This window comes from Gouania willdenowi, chromosome 5 (genome assembly GCF_900634775.1).
Source record: "Gouania willdenowi chromosome 5, fGouWil2.1, whole genome shotgun sequence".
NCBI lineage: Eukaryota > Metazoa > Chordata > Actinopteri > Blenniiformes > Gobiesocidae > Gouania > Gouania willdenowi.
This window is the reverse complement of record NC_041048.1, coordinates 2,919,495-2,936,774: the sequence shown is the minus strand read 5'-3', so window position 1 is coordinate 2,936,774 and position 17,280 is coordinate 2,919,495. Positions and strand designations below refer to the sequence as shown.

Sequence of the window (17,280 nt, the reverse complement as noted above, 5' to 3'; positions counted from 1 at the left end):
ACATGTTTTAAACACAACCTCAATTTCTTAGAATGATTTTCCATTGCAATACTAATAAATAAATAGTACATACTTTCTAAATACAATATCAAACCTTGTGGCTGTCATTTTTTGTTGTTGCATTAAATCAATGTGTGCAGTTTTTTTTTCCCACAGTTTATTCTAATAAAATATATCATATTGCAGAGTACTTTAATATTTACAGTCCTTACAGGGAGGTTTCTGACGCTCAATAAAAACAACGATCAATAATTCATTCATCTCAGTTTTCCTATCGGTATTGCTCAGGCGGAGCCTAAAAGCTGCAGAACGAGGAGGTAAAACATCTTAATATTTTCAATGAGTCTATTTACACAAATACATTTAAAAATGTATAAAGGAGCAGAAATGTGGTCATTAAAGAGAAACTCAATCCAAATTACAATCACATCTCAGCTAAAAGACGTAGAAGCTTTACGAGGCCATTTAGAAGCTGCTTATGAAATAAAACAAACTCTAAACTCACGCTTATGGAGTATAATATTACCAAAATATTATAAGTAATGAGTTACTTTACTGTGTTACAGCAAAAAGTAATATATTACTGTAATTGCGTTACTTTTGTAATGCGTTACTCCCAACACTGAAGATGGATGTTAGTAGCATCCAAACGCTCGGACCGCCGCCAATTTGGTACTACACATACTATCGTACTACTTATACTAACGTACTACTTATACTAACGTACTACTTATACTAACGTACTACTCATACTAACGTACTACTTATACTAACGTACTACTTATACTAACGTACTACTCATACTAACGTACTACTCATACTAACGTACTACTCATACTAACGTACTACTCATACTAACGTACTACTTATACTAACGTACTACACATACTATCGTACTACTTATACTAACGTACTACTCATACTATCGTACTACTTATACTAACGTACTACTTATACTAACGTACTACTCATACTAACGTACTACTCATACTAACGTACTACTCATACTAACGTACTACTCATACTATCGTACTACTTATACTAACGTACTACTCATACTAACGTACTACTTATACTAACGTACTACTCATACTAACGTACTACTTATACTAACGTACTACTCATACTAACGTACTACTCATACTAACGTACTACTTATACTAACGTGCTACTTATACTAACATACTACTTATACTAACGTACTACTCATACTAACGTACTACTTATACTAATGTACTACTCATACTAACGTACTACTCATACTAACGTACTACTCATACTATCGTACTACTTATACTAACGTACTACTTATACTAACGTACTACTTATACTAACATACTACTTATACTAACGTACTACTCATACTAACGTACTACTCATACTAACGTACTATTCATACTAACGTACTACTTATACTAACATACTACTTATACTAACGTACTACTTATACTATCGTACTACTTATACTAACGTACTACTCATACTAACGTACTACTTATACTAACGTACTACTCATACTAACGTACTACTTATACTAACGTACTACTCATACTAACGTACTACTCATACTAACGTACTACTTATACTAACGTGCTACTTATACTAACGTACTACTTATACTAACGTACTACTCATACTAACTTGTAGGTTCCAAATGCATCTTGGGAAACTTGGAATTATACTCTAGTGGGAACGCTCATCATCCTACTTATGGTATATAGTAGACAGTATATACTCATTTATTTTATAGTGTATAGTATGGAGTGTGACATTTCGAACATAGCCAAGAACATGATATGTGAATGCTCAGTTTGTAGATCGTCATCTAAAGAGAAATATCAGATCTTTAACTTTAATATTTCAACATGTTTTATTGTTGTTTCCATGTTAGTGACCCCTCGTGCATCTGTTCATCTTCTTGTTTCTGATTCTTCTTAAACCCAGTATCACCAGTGTGGCACTGGTGTTTTACATTTACTGCCCATCAACACGTTTCTCCTGAGCTGATGGTGTTCTGTAGATGGTGCGATGCATCTCAAACGTTCTATAGAACAGTAGAACCTGAACTGAATCTTTAAGCGACTTATACCTCCTCAGGGTATTGTTTAGAAAAAAAACTCTTCATTTATGTGTAAATATTGGACTGGGGTAAAGGTTTCTATGGCATCGACTAAACCTGGAAAAGCTCAAGCTGACGACCTCCAATCTGCATTATTGATTTCTGATAAATAAGTGATAATGTACATGTGACGAGAAGTCACTGTGATGGAAGCGAGACAAATTGATTTATAGAATTAATTAAATTAACGTTTTGAAATGGTTAATGTGAGTTTAAGTTTTGTTTTTCACACATTTTACATGAAATAGTTCAAATTGCAACAGTATATATAATCAATGTTAACATGATGATTGATGTTGTGTTCTGCTTTTTTTCTTGGACAAACTAAAAATGAACTAAATAATTCCAAACTGAACCAGTGAAAACGCAGCTTTTGCGTTTTATGTTTTGGTGAAACGTAAATAGTTTTGTAGTGAAAACAAAAGTATTACCATAATGACATTAAAAACAAATAAGAAAAGCTAAACAAAACAAGTGTTTGCTGGACCCAAATAATCGATATGACCAATAATGAGGCAGGATTTTTGATGCCTGGGGATTCCCTGACGCATTATTCCTAATGCTTGATGTCAGTGGGGCGTTAATTAAGAATAAAAAGGTGTAAAGACATGTTTGGTCGATGAGTTGTCAGCTAGAAATCTTTTTTCTGCAACACGGGTTAAGGACGAATCAGGACCAAACAACACAACAGAATTATTTTTTGGAAATGGTCTAATGGTTAAAGGACGCTGGCCTTGTAATCAGAAGGTTCCCGGTTCAAGCCTCACCTGGGCCATCACTGTGGGATGTTGAGCAAGTCCCTTAACCCCGAACAGCTCCCCAGGTGCTGCAAAATGTCTGCTGACTGCTCCCCAGGAATGGGTTAAATTGCAGAGGACAAATTTCAATATATATGTGTAACAACATATATACTGTACATGACAAATAAAGGCTTAAAGCCCCGTTTAATTGTATTTTTTAATTTAATTAAACCTTATTTTTCCACAATATTTGTTTTATTGTCTTTTAAAAATGGGACTACTTTACAGTAGTGTTCCTCCATCTTGAAGTCATGTGATTGATGATGTCACACGGCCCCACTGCCTGTAAACATCCCATTGTTTTCTATTGGAGTGAAACATTCAGACTGATTTTTAGATCATTTAGTAGCTTTTTAGATAATTTAACAGCTTTTTAGATCATTTAGTAGATTTTTGGATCATTTAGTAGCTTTTTTAAAAATCATTTAGTAGCTTTTTAGATCATTTAACAGCTTTTTAGATTATTTAGTAGCTTTTTAGATCATTTAACAGCTTTTTAGATCATTTAGTAGTTTTTTTTTTATCATTTAGCAGCTTTTTAGATCATTTAACAGCTTTTTTATCATTTAGTAGCTTTTTAGATCATTTAACAGCTTTCAAATCATTTAGTAGCTTTTTTTTTTTTTTTTAAGATCATTTAGTAGTTTTTTAGATCAATCCGTAGCTCTGTAGTTCATTTAGTGGCTTTTAAATCATTTATTAGCTTTTTTAGATTATTTAGGAGCTTTTTTAGTCAAAATCCACACTTGTATGGCTTTTTATTGCTCTAGAAAAACTAGGAAAAAAAATGCTGACGTAAACCTCTTTTGTTTACTGAAAGATGATAAAAGCAGCTGAAAAAACTCCACGGTGACCACAGGGGTGACAGTTCCAACTCTGCGGTTTCATAGTAAACCTATATTCTCACTTTACTGTCACCCCCTGACATCCTAAAGTTGTTCTCATCCATTACTGGTTCCAGTATGAAAGGGACAAAGTGATATTTGTGCTGTTTAAAACAAAAACCACAGCAATGGCGGACGTTGACGTTTTGTTTTTTCACGGAAACAATAATAAACAACAAGGAAAAAAAATCACTCAGAGCAAATCACAGTGAGAATGAGAAAAAAAACTAATCTGTCACCGTCTTTACATTCTTCTACGGGACTCCAAATCCCACAATGCATTGCACAAACTTCTCCAAAGTTTGAGTCACATGACCGTTTTCCAACTAACCTGTGTATAATGGTGGATTCATAAACTAACCTGTGTATAATGGTGGATTCATAAGTAATGGTGGATTCATAAACTAACCTGTGTATAATGGTGGATTCATAAACTAACCTGTGTATGATGGTGGATTCATAAACTAACCTGTGTATGATGGTGGATTCATAAACTAACCTGTGTATGATGGTGGATTCATAAACTAACATGTGTATAATGGTGGATTCATAAATAATGGTGGATTCATAAACTAACCTGTGAGCGTAAGTTTCAACCTTTGTAAATACATTCTCCCATTTCTCAAATAAAATAAGTTTAAATCATTGATTTTGTGGCCTGCACTATGCACTATGTCTTCTTTATTTTTTTAATCTATAATCTTGTCTGCATCTAGACTGGATTTGGACCAGTATTGATCACTGGTTTGCCAAACTCAGGTCATTTATCTGCCAGCATGCTGAGCATCACTGGGCTGATAATGTCAACCTGTTCCCAGTCGACTGTGTGAAATGTGCTGAGTTTAATGCACCATGACACGCTCACCTGGTCGGGTAGAGAGAAACACCAGAGACCATTAGGGAGCTGTGGATGGCACTGGGATGACAGAGGTTTAACATGGCGTTAAAAATGGCTGCACAGGTGCTTCCTCTACCACTCAGGTTTGTTTCTCAGTCACCAACAACAAGATTTAAAGGAATAAGTCACTGTGTTTGTCACTGTTGGGTTAAAAAGAACAAAATAATGCTGCTCTGACATGTTATAGACGCATTCAAGGAACTAGGAATTCATTTTCAGAACAACATTTTTTTTTTTAACCATTTTTCTGCAACTACAATAAACTTGTCATATTTAAACCGATTTTTATCACTTTTTCTTTCCATATTTTTGCTCTTTTGATTGCATTTTGCTACATGACTCCCTTTTCTGACACTTTTCCATCAAATTTCAATGCCTTTTCTACATTTCTTTTAACCTATTTAACCACATTTACAATTTGTCATGCCCATAAATTGCTAGTTTAAAGGCGCAATGTGTAACTTTTGGCCACGAGGGGCACTAGACCCATAATGTTCACGTCAAGCGCCCCTAGTGGCCACAAGCGTCGCAGCACTGTCGCTAAAATCAACAAACAGTCAGTGGGGCCAGCCCCTCTTGTCTTTTGATCGTATATGCAGACAGTAGTTGACCTGTAACATGGGGATAAGGATTGGCTCTAAGGGCGGGGTCAGTTGGGCTCGGGTGCGAAGTGGGGCTGGGCTCCCCTCCTCTCCCCGCCTCTGGAGAGGAGGGGAGCTCTGGTGCTCGTCCCTCCTCGATGACGCCCCCCCACTCCCTGGCCTTGCCACCGTCGTTGGCCCCCTTTGCCGAGGGACAGCGCGGACAGGGGACGGGCAACCCGGCGTGCTAGGGGCATGGTCCGGTGCCTGGCGGAAGGCGGGTCGGCCGAGGGGGCTGGGTCTCGGTGGCCTCCTCGGAAGCAATTTATCATGCCCATTTATTTACCAGTAATTGTTCCTACTTTTTAAATTCCGTTACCCAGCCCCCCCCCACCCCCCATTTATGGCACTTTAAAGCCAATTTAACACTTTTTCTGTCCATTTTTGGCCACTTTCATTCACAACTTTTAACCAATTTCTGTGGTTTTTAAAATCCCATTTCACCACCTTTTCCACCATTTTTGGTCACGTTTAACCCATTTTATTTCTGATTAAAACAAGAATTTACATCTTTAAGATGACTAATAACAATAGTGAACTTCTTATATAACAGTGGACATTATTCAGATGAATAAATAATAATAATAATAATGCATTGGATTTTATATAGTGCTTTATCATAGACACTCATAGTGCCTTGCCCAAGGACACAATGACAGATACCGCTGGACCGAGATTGGCCAATGACAGGCTGGTATGGCCACTGAATGTGGTTATCACAGATTCATAGAACAATGGACCATCATTGGACCCCAAAAATCTCTCCCTTTATTCCCCCTTATCGATGGTCCTGTCTCCACATGACTGTTCTACAATGTTCATGTCTGTGTTCAACCACCTTCAGCTACAGTGGGGGTCCCTGGTCTCTGGGGCCCTTATTTTGGGGGTCGTGGGCTGTAAAGGTTGAGAACCACTGTTCTATAGCTAATAACTAGAACATGACAGATACTGTAAGGAATGCAAATGTAAATTTGAAAATAGAAAGTGAACTTTGCCATCAGCTCCCTTGTTTTTATCTTGACTAACTTTTCTACTTTGAGTTGTCCCACACACACCCTGAGCTAACGCTGACTCACACACCCACGGTTACGCTCTGTCCCTCTCATCTTTTACATTTATTTTAGACTTCCTCCTCCTCCAGTGGAAAACTAACTAGTCTAACAACAACAACAACAACAGAAAAAAGAAGTGGATCAATTATCACTGGAAGTTTAACGTTTCAGCCATAACTCAAGGGAAGTGACGAATCAGTTTATGATTGAGTCAAGTTTTTCCTGCAGATTAGTCATAATTAAACTCATTAATCATGTGTTAAAATAAAGCTCAGCTGATATCAAGAGGCTCACATAGAAAGAGACAAGAATCTCCATTAGCCTTCACACATAAACAAGCTTTTAAACATCTTTACAGATTATTAATAACCAGGTTTAAAGATCATATGGAACCTGAGACGAGTAACTTTTAATATGCAGTAGGGGCCACAAAAATGTGATTGTCTGATCCGAGGGCCACGTTAACCTTCATATCAGCATTTAGAATAATGACCAAATATTGTCGTATTTTTGTTGTCACTTTGTGTATTTTTCTCTCATTTTTATGTGTTGTTGTTTAGTCTCAGTTTGTGTGTTTTTATTGTCATTTTGAGTATTTTTGTTGTGGTTTTTTGCATATTTTTGGTATCATTTAGTATATGTTTCTCTTCTTTTGCACGTTTTTTCTTGTCATTTTCTGTTTTTTTTTCTTTTTGTTGTTTTTTGTGATTAGTGTCTTTTTCTGCTTTTTTGTTGCGATTTTTGGTATCATTTAGGGTATTTTTCTCTTCTTTTGCATATTTTTCTTGTCATTTTGTATTTTTTTTGTGATTAGTGTCATTTTCTTTTTTGCTGTTGTGATTTTTGCATATTTTTGGTATCATTTAGCATTTTTTTTATTGTTTTGCATTATTTTATTTTCATTTTGTGTATTTTTGTTTTTGTTTTTGTGATTAGTGTCTTTCTCTGCTTTTTGTTGTGATTATTGCATAGTTTTGCTATTATTGAGTATATTTTTCTCTCATATTGTGCAGGGTTTATTATTATTGTGGTGTGTTTTTTGTTTATCGTCAATGTGTGCATTTACTCGGGGTGGGGGGGGCAGTTGCTGATCTAATGTAAGCCTAATATTTCTGCAGCAAGTAGTAAAACAGTTTCCTGAGCCTTTGATCCAATGGTCATTGGTCTAATAAACAGTGAAATGATCTCATGTCAGGGACAGAGGCTGAAGATGATGCTTTAATGCGCAGCGGGCCGGCACTAAGACCCAGGGGACGTCATGGAGTTTAAAGCCGCTGTAGTCAAGCTTGCAGTAATAAAGACAATAAAAACCTTTGGGTAAAGAATTAGAAAGACTATCAAGTGGAAAACAAAAACAAACAAAAAAATAAATAAATAAGTGATGACTGCAAATAATTATAAAATCACAGAGGTTTAAAGATACTGATATACTCAAATAGAAGTATTGTTACCTGAAAATGTACTGAAGTACAAGTGAGTCATACATAAAATACTTAAATACAAGTAAAAATTATATAGTACTCAAAGTAAAAGTTACTAGTTCCCCCCCACCCCCCACCCCCCACCCCCACACACACACACACAAAGGAATCTGTATATAAAAAAAGGTTTGTTTAAAATAAATAAATAAACAACAGCAATTAATTATTATTATTTTTTAAATGTCAGTTTCTAAGTATAGTTATTTATGAGCTCTAAAACTTAACAAAATGACCTTCATTCAATGCTGTTTTTGCACGATGCATTAATTTTAATCTGACTGGTCTATGGTGTGAAATCTGATCGTTTGATTTTTTTGTATTTGCACAAAGTCTGTTGACCATTTAAAACAAAAATATATAATTGACTAATTAACGATTGGGTGTAGAAATGTAACAAATTACTTCTTTAAAACGCACTTAAGTATAAGTAAAATTACTGATTTATAAATATACTCGAAAAGGTACAAGTACCCATAAAATCAACTCAATTACTGTCACGTGAGTACTTTTAATCCATTACTTTCACCTCTGATAACAGTTCAGATCAGATGTTATAATGATGATCTCATCTACGGCACAGTTTTACTTTGAAATTATTGACCGGAAACGGCCCCTGGGTTTGAGACGCGGGGTCTTTACGTATTGTGTCTGTCTGGCACGCGCCGTGGTGCGCTCCTCTCCAACTCCTCTTCAGTCTGTCCGAGACCACCCGAGCGCGCACACGTACATACACAACCTGACCCTGCACGCACGCACGCGCACTCCACGCTGCTGACGCGCGCGCACAAGCACCCGGACAGGAGGTTACCAGGTGGAATTACTGCAGTTGATTTGACTCCTTAACTTCTCCCCGGTCCTGCACGCGCGTCTCTCGGCGTCAACGTGAGGATCCCCCACCACCAGGTTGCCCACCGAGGAGGAGGACACGCGCTTTCAGGACTATGTGCACGAGTGTCCTGGACTGTTACTGACTCCACTGTAACATAGAAACCAGAGACGATGATGGATGAACGGAGTTTTTCTCCCGTTTTGCTCTCGGTTTTCCTCTTCTTTGGACTTTTGGGATTTAGTGACGGACAGTTCTTCCCAGGTAGGCTTTGGATTCTATTTCTAACTTGATTCTAAGCAAACTGTGCATGGCGCACATGGATATTAGGTGTAAAGTGGCTGGTTTTCCTCCTTAAACAGATTTCTTGGATTCGTTCGGTGCGTAAAATGTGTCCGTCCGTCCGTGCGCTCCTCGGGATTTTGTGTTTTTTTTTTTCTTTCATCCCAAAGGGAACTGACCGTAATCTGCCCCTGGTGTAAAAACGATTTAGTGTTAGACTGTATAGTAATAGATATATTCATGGAAATGTCGCGGCTGTTGCACCGCGGATTCCGCCGCTCGTTACGCACGAAGTTTGTGTCACTTCTGGAGCTTCTGCGTTGTTTGGATGTTTGTTGGTAAACGTTGAGTGTGTGTTTTGTGAGTTTTTGTGAGTGCTGCCAAACATGTGTGATTCACTGTGGATTCAGTGGAGATGCTTTAAATCCAGCGTGTGCGGGGATCGCTGGTGATTTGGAGGATCCGTGGGGTCACCATGCCACTTGTTCAAGATCCGAATCCGTATTTATTCCTATAATATATTCTTCATGTGATGGTGAAACATTCAATCATGTTACTTTGGAATTTTGGGCTCAAAAAACGTGCGTAAAACCAGATGTATGAAATATATATACACAGATATCTGTTCAGGTATGTGCGTCATTAATTTACTTATTTATTATTCTTTGCTGTTTTCATCATCAATAAAAGTCTTTCTTTAGTTTGTTGTTCCATATTTAATCATCAGGAGTGCAGTTTTACCGCCTAAAGCCAAACCTGTGTGTGTGTGTGTGTGTGTGTGTGTGTGGGGGTGTGTGTGTGTGTGTGTGTGGGGGTGTGTGTGTGTGTGTGGCACTTGTTACTCTGTTGTGCACAGTTTGTTTTACAGGAAATAAGACGCTATTAGATTATTTTACTTTTGTTCTATTTATTTTTTTAAGACATTCTAGTTTTCTGTTTGTGCGTATGTTGTGTGCGTGCGCCCCCCCCCCCCCCCCCCCCCCCTTACGCTAATTGCAAACAATGATGTAAACAGCAAATTGACCAGTTTTGCTTCACTTTTGCTTTCCATGCCAGTTTTGCTCCAATTTAAAGAGTTAAACATGAATAACTTGGTCATTTTCATTCGTCTGCACTTCCCAACCCGTGGAAACAGCAGCAGGCGATTCTTCGCACCTTCTGCTTGATATTCATGACTTGTTCGTCCACAGAAAGGGACCTCTGAGAAAGGATGAGTGCATGTCTCCCTCCCTCCATCTCCATCCTGTCTTTAACAAATCCCGCTCTCCGTGCGTAATGGTGATGATTCCAGCTCAACTCAGTAGTTTGTGAACATAAAAAGTTGACATTTTGGACAAGTGTTTAGTATTTCTGACTTGAATAACTCAGGTATGTGTTGTTGTTGTTGTTTTTTTGGTTTGGAGACGAAGAGCAAATGAGTCCAGTCTCCAATGTTGTAAATGAGACAAAAAAACAAATAAATAAATTAAAACTGAACATATTATTCAAAAAGAAAACAAAATGAAGTTGAATTATTACGCGGACTAAACTCTATCCAAGCATTGGACACATGAAAGCGATCAGCAGACACCTATGAAGAAGACTGGCAGTTGACAATTTGAAACATGTCAGGGGATTAAAGTAAACTTCCTGAAAAACAGTTGTGTGACTAAAATAAACCTGAGCCTATTATTCAAAAAGAAAACAAAATGAAGTTTCTGGAATGATACATTTGTGCTGTTAATAGAGCATAGGTCACAATGTAGGGGCACCGCCCTTATTTTTGAAAAATCGCAATGAAATACATAATCCGGATCCGATCGAGATGAAACTGAGTTGAATAATTAAAGAAACACAGGTTTGTGGTGTTGTTCCAGATTCTAAAGTGTTGTAAATGAGACCAAAAGCTAAAGAAAATCCATCATTTGTGTGACTAAAATAGTTTTTTCACTAATTTACTTTGTCATTATATGATCAACTGTTACTTCTATGCAAAACGAAACATTACAGCAAAGATTCAGGGAAAGAAAAACAGCAAATGCAGTGTTTGATGATGTGTTGTTTTGTGCTGAGTCGACAGGGGGCGGTATTAGAACATGTCAGCACGTGGACTCACTGGCAGACACATGGCGAGCTTCCAATGGTTGCTCTCTTTATTCTTCCTCCAAGTGTGTGCTGTATTTTTTAGTTTAGTTTATGAAATGATAAAATAAAAATAAAAAAAGATACAAACTTTGGAGAAGAAGCTCCTTCAACAGCGTCAGGAAAAACATCTGGCGAGGAATCGTGTCTTGATTCTGTGGCTGTCTCACATTTAAGTTCATCATCATCTTCATCATCATCATCATCATGTGAAGATGTATCTACACAACAACATCCACATAATATCAGCCCAAAACTGCATTATATTATACATTATTTACGTTTTTATGCATAGATCTAGACCATGTGTCAAACTCAAGGCCCGGGGCCCAGATTTGGCCCTTTGGAGCATCCAATTCTACCCACAGGAGGAAGTAAAAACAAACTTGTGTAAATGAAACTCAACACTGCTTATTTAATAATGTTAAACTGTTGGAAAAACTCAAAATTTTTACAAAAACCTTGAGTTTTCCTCAAATTATTACTTAATATTTCCCTTAACTAAATATAAAAATTCATGAAGATCCGGTTGGGACTGATATCTATCACTTATTGCTTCTTGGTTTTTTACATATTTAGTATTTTATGTATGCGTAATAATCTGTGTAATAATTTTTATTTATTTTTTACACGTTGTCAAAGGTCAACACTACATGTAGTGCTAGTGCGACGCATGTTTTATTATTGCATAATTGTGTCCATCAGCAGCCCTCCTTAAGGAAGGGTAAGAAACACTTTATTATAGGGAGAATATAAACAGAGAGGACAGTGCTACACCTCGGTGAGGGGGAAGGGAACAGGGAAGAGGGAGTCAGGGTAGGGAAATGGAAGAGTCGACTGTTATAAGGTGAGAGAGCAATGTGGTTGTAACGTTAGTTGTTTAAACATATAGCTGTAATACAACATAGTCATCAACTGTGAATTACAAGTGGTACGACTTCAGTGAGACGTGTGATGTTGAGAAGATGAACAGAACTCTGGAATGTTGGGCTGAATGTGAGAGAGTGAGTCTTAAATTGTTCTCCACACAAAGTCATTTTCTATCTTTTGTTTTCGTGTTTGTCAAAGCTGAAAATCTACTTTCACACTGCGTGGTGGCAACGTTTTTTTCTGTCACCACTAGAGGGTAGTCTTCCAAGATTTAAGATATATCAAATTTTTTTATTTTATAGAAAATTACAATATTGTATATATCAATATTGCTTATTTTATATTAAAATACTCGTTTTTGGAGTCGCTGCTTTTGCTACTTCTCAGAACAACATGAAAATCAAATTTAGATGATTGCTGATCTCTACCTAAACATGACAGAACTCACTCACACGTGCTGTCCTTTATGTGAGAAAAAGCCAAAAGTTGGACCTATTGTGCAGCTTTTTGTTAATAAATGTGCTTGTGTGGCATTTTGCATCAGAAAAACGTAACCCTGAGTTGTTTTTCTGGTCAGACTTTGTTTATTTATTGTATTTATCAAAGTTTTGAGAAAATAAATATTGAGATGAGTTTTTGTGGCAATGCGTGGAGGCTCCTGACTGCTGCTCTATTTATATTTTAGTTTCCAATGTTGTCATGCTGTTATCAATGTTTATTCACGTACCCCTTGTGACAATTTGTGTGCCCGTACCCCGCTTTTGGAACCTAGGATCTAGATCAGTGGTTCTGAAACTTTTTTGGCTCAAGTACCCTTTTTCTTTTAGGTCAGTGGTTCCCAACTTTTTTTGGATCGTGACCCCATTTTGATATCAAGAATTTCTGGCGACTGCATTTTAGTTGAACTAGATTCATAAAGTGAGAGTATAGAAATACAGATTGTGTTCTTTTTAATTTAAAAAAAAGAATAAAAATTTCAAAAATGTATTTAAATTTTTTTGAAATTTCAGTCAACCCTACATGGGGTCCCGACCCCAAGGTTGAAAAACACAAATGTATTGGCTCCTGAATAGATTTATTTCTATTGTTTGTATAGTTTCTGGTTATCTCACGCCTGGGCTGGGACCAACACTGACTATTTGTTCATTTTCCTCTCCGTGCCATCGCGTACCCCTGTTTGAGAAACACTGATCTAGATCACACTTTCTTTTGTTATTTCTTGGTAGAATCACGCTGTCAAAGCAGTGTTTACTCAGATATATGTTCTGTTACAATAAGGTAAGAACAGACTTTGTGCTTTTGAAAGAGATCCAGCTTTTCTTTGACATTCTTCGAGTACTTTTTTTTTTTTTTCTACTTCAGCTTCATGAGTCAAGGTTGCATTTTCATTCTGTTGGCAACGGTGCACCTGCACATCTTTGAGCTCTACTGACCACTAATTGTTCCACGTCCTTTCAGATATGGAGGTGTGTGTGCGTGTGTGTTTCCAAGGAAAACCCACTTTAATTTCTATTTACCTTATTAGATTTCTCTGCCTTCAAGGGTAAAAGGAGGAGGAAGAGGAAGGAGTGGGTAAAAAAAAAAAGAAGTGGTGGTGTATCACTTTCACTTTGTCTCTTTGACTGCTTTGTCCGCTCCGTTGACACGATGAAGGGACACAGAGAAGTCTTTGGCTTTGATCAGATCAACATCCCTCAATTCTCCAATTATGGAGCCCCTTTATATGATTAAAGGAGAGCGTGTGGCATCCTTTGATGGAAACACTGTTGCTGGAGTGTGTGTGTGTGTGTGTGTGTGTGAGAAAGTGAACGAGACGAACCAATGACGGTGAAGAAAACCCAAAAGGACGAGAAAGATTTAACAGGAATTTTGTCATTTCAGGGTCATTTTCAACTCACGCACCTCAGTCTTCAAAATTCTGAAATTCTTACCAATTGTTCTGTGAATATACAATAGTCACACTGTAAATTTTTAGTTTGATCAGGTGAATATTTTTCAGATACGGCCAATTTAGTGAGGGGGTGTGTGTTCTTATTTTTCTTCCATTTTCATCGTCCAATATCTCAGGAACTACATCACATAGGAAAGAGAAATATGGTATATTAATATAGCTCCGCCTACTCTCTGAGAATATGGACAAACATCTGCTATACATCCTATCTGGTGGACATGTCAGCTCCTCTAAATAGTCACAAAGTCAGTGTGCGTTTGGGTCTAGAACATGTTTAGGTCTTCAGTAAACTACATAGCATATGTCTCAGCTCCCTGTAATGTGATCAGCTTAGAGCTATGAACATAGACGGTTTACATCACTAATGATTAGTCACATATATGCATTGGTTCTAGGGTGACACGCTCTTGAATTCCATAAAATACTATTTTTATTGGCCCATAACTACATGTGGGAATGTAAGAAAGAAATCTGATAAAAAATCACTTTTTCTTGGTATATAAAACTCTTTTTCTTAACATTTTTTTTCAATAAAAATAGTTTTTCTGGATTTGAAGAGACTGTCACCCAAGAACCAATGCATATATGTGACTAATCTTCAGAATTTGTTGAGACGAAGTTCGTTGGATTTTTTGAAATGACATGAAATGAACCAAGACCGCGTCATTGCCTGTCAACGAAAGACGTGCACAAGTCTTTCTGAACGGTTTGCATGTTCTCTCTTCTTCTGGTACCTCTGGTTTCAGGGTTAAGTCAGGTTATTGGACGTTGCTAAACCTCACGTAGGTGTGACAGTCTCTCTTGTTTGCTATTCTCTGCTAATTTGAATGTGAACACGTGCAAAATATAAAGTCTTCCTCCGTCTTCTGCTGAGAAGTCTTGAGGGAGGATGAGGAGGAGGAGGAGGAGGAGGAAGAGGAGGAAGCTGAAGGTTGGCACGTTTGCAGAAATGACGAAGAATGACACGAGGTCAAGAACGGAGACAAAGATGACACCAAGTTGATTATTATTTTAGTGTTATCGACTGTTAGAGTGGCTGTAATCGTATTCTCTTTTCTGTGTGTGTGTGTGTGTGTGTGTGTGTGTTTGTGGGAGATTTATGTTGAGATGTCTGACACCTCACGCCCCGCTCTGTTTAGTATTCTGTCCATCCTCTATGGCTCTGTGTGTGTGTCTGTGTGTGTGTCCGCCTAATCCACGCTCCTTATTCTGTTGGCCTGGCTAACTGACAGCCTAATAACAGGGCGTGCTGAGGTAGGTGTGTGTGTGTGTGTGCGTGTGTGTGCGTGTGTGCGCGTGTGTGCGCGTGTGTGCGCGTGTGTGCGCGTGTGTGCGCGTGTGTGTGTGTGTGTGTGTGTGTGTGTGTGTGTGTGTGTGTGTGTGTGTGTGTGTGTGTGTGTGTGTGTGTGTGTGTGTGTGTGTGTGTGTGTGTGTGTGTGTGTGTGCATTCTTCACTCACTGTTTTTACTCAGATTAAATAAGTCAGTGAGAAATTTACACAAATTAAAAAGCTTTTTTTTTCCACCTCAGGTAATTTGTTATAATTATAACGTGTAATGAAAAAGACTTTTGGGTTGTTAGAATGTCGCCGATGTGCAAAGTAAACTTTAAAAAAAAGAAATATATGGTGCTGTTCTTTACAAAGGGACTTCTGTTCTTCCTGTCGACAGGAGCTCCTTATCACCACAGGAGGTCTGAATTGTTGATTATAACTGAACCAGTGGATTTTTTTACTTCACTTTCTCTGAGTAATTGAAGGAAAAAAGACCACGAGTTTATACAAAGAAATGTTAAACAATAAAAGAAATGTGATCCAGTTAAACAATAATTTTCCTTCTACGTGTTTTAGTAAATCTGATCTGGATTCTGTAAAGCTTATCATTAGCTTTGTTTCCATTACAGTTTTTCACAAAATATAAGCGATATTTCTAAAATTTTGACAAAGTAGAGTTGCTCGTTTGTTATCTAATGTGGCAGTAATGTTTTTTTGTATAATGCTAAGAAATGTCTCAGTCTCTTGTTCTCTCTACAAATAAATAAAAACATGTTTCCATCCTTTTGCGATACATTTCAATATCAAAACGTCTGAAAAACCTCCTCATGAACCTGTAAAAACACATTATTTGAGTGTTTTTTCAAAATTTTGATGTTTTCGTTGCCAGTTTTTATTGCACTATTCAGATTTTGTGCATTTCCAAACGTAATGTAAACACAGCGAGTGTTCCACCTTCTTTTGGTTGCATTTATGTTCATAGTGTACTTTCTAAAAGGAAGTACAACTGCATTTAAGCAGTTTCTCCTTTTGGAAAATATTTATCCAATATGTTAAGGTTTTATTTATTCAAACAGCTTTTTTTCAGCTAGTTTACTTTGATCTAATGACATGTTTGGACTTTGAACTGCCAGTCTTCTTCAGAGGCATCTGCTGATCGCTTTGATGTGTGGAATTAAGTCCATAACTTCCTGGAAAGAAAAAGTTGTCTGAATAAATGATATTGGCCCTAAGGACACACTCCTTAGCTTTAAAAAAAAACTGCTGAAATTTCTCTGATAGAGCGAATATTAGCAGAGTTACGGTCTTTTAAATGTTCCCAAGATGCGTTTAGGAATTCTGGACAAGCCCCCAATTGTTATGTCCCGACCAGTTTTTAGGAAAGACCAGGATAAAATAACAAAGATAAAATAAATACTTTATTTCGTGCTGTATTTAATTAAAAGATAACAGTTGCATCTATCTATAAAAGCACGAAACGTCTGTGTGCGTGCATGTGTGTGTGTGTGTGTGTGTGTGTGTGTGGAGCAAATATCTCAACGGCTTCCAAATACCCCGAGTGTGTGCATCTGTAATTTTGGAGTAATTTGGTTTTTCCAAAACCAATTTGTAATGACCAATCCACACTGTGGAACTCCTGTCAATCATTGTTTTACAACACTGATGATGTCATCAACAATGATGTCATTGTTGTTTCAAGAATGTTAAAACTGATGATGTATTCAACAGTGACTTCATCATCAGTATTCTATTCTATGCTAATGCTAAGCTAATGCAGTGCAACGCTGTCTGTCTGTACACGATAACTTGAAAAGTTATGAATGGATTTTTATAAAAATTTCAGGAAATGTTGATAATGAGTCAAGGAACAGCTGATTAAATTATGGTGATGTTCTGGCTACCAAAAGAATATATATATATAAATAAATAAATATATATTAATATTTATTTATATATATGTATATGTGTATGTATGTATATATATATATATATATATATATATATATATAAAATCCCATTCATTTCCACATCCACACAGTGGAACTCCTATTAATGTCAATATGGATACATGCCTCATGGCAC

At 37.1% G+C, this 17,280-nt stretch overlaps 1 protein-coding gene across 1 annotated transcript in view; it reads left to right on the top strand.

Annotated features, from left to right (window-relative positions):
* Positions 1-8,771: 8,771 nt before the first annotated feature.
* Positions 8,772-17,280, top strand: part of ptprt (protein tyrosine phosphatase receptor type T) — a 341,442-nt gene continuing 332,933 nt past the window's right edge. The window contains exon 1 of the mRNA XM_028445860.1: positions 8,772-8,965. Within this exon, the coding sequence (XP_028301661.1) occupies positions 8,875-8,965 (91 nt within the window). The 5' untranslated portion in view covers positions 8,772-8,874. The remainder of the gene's footprint in view (positions 8,966-17,280) is intronic.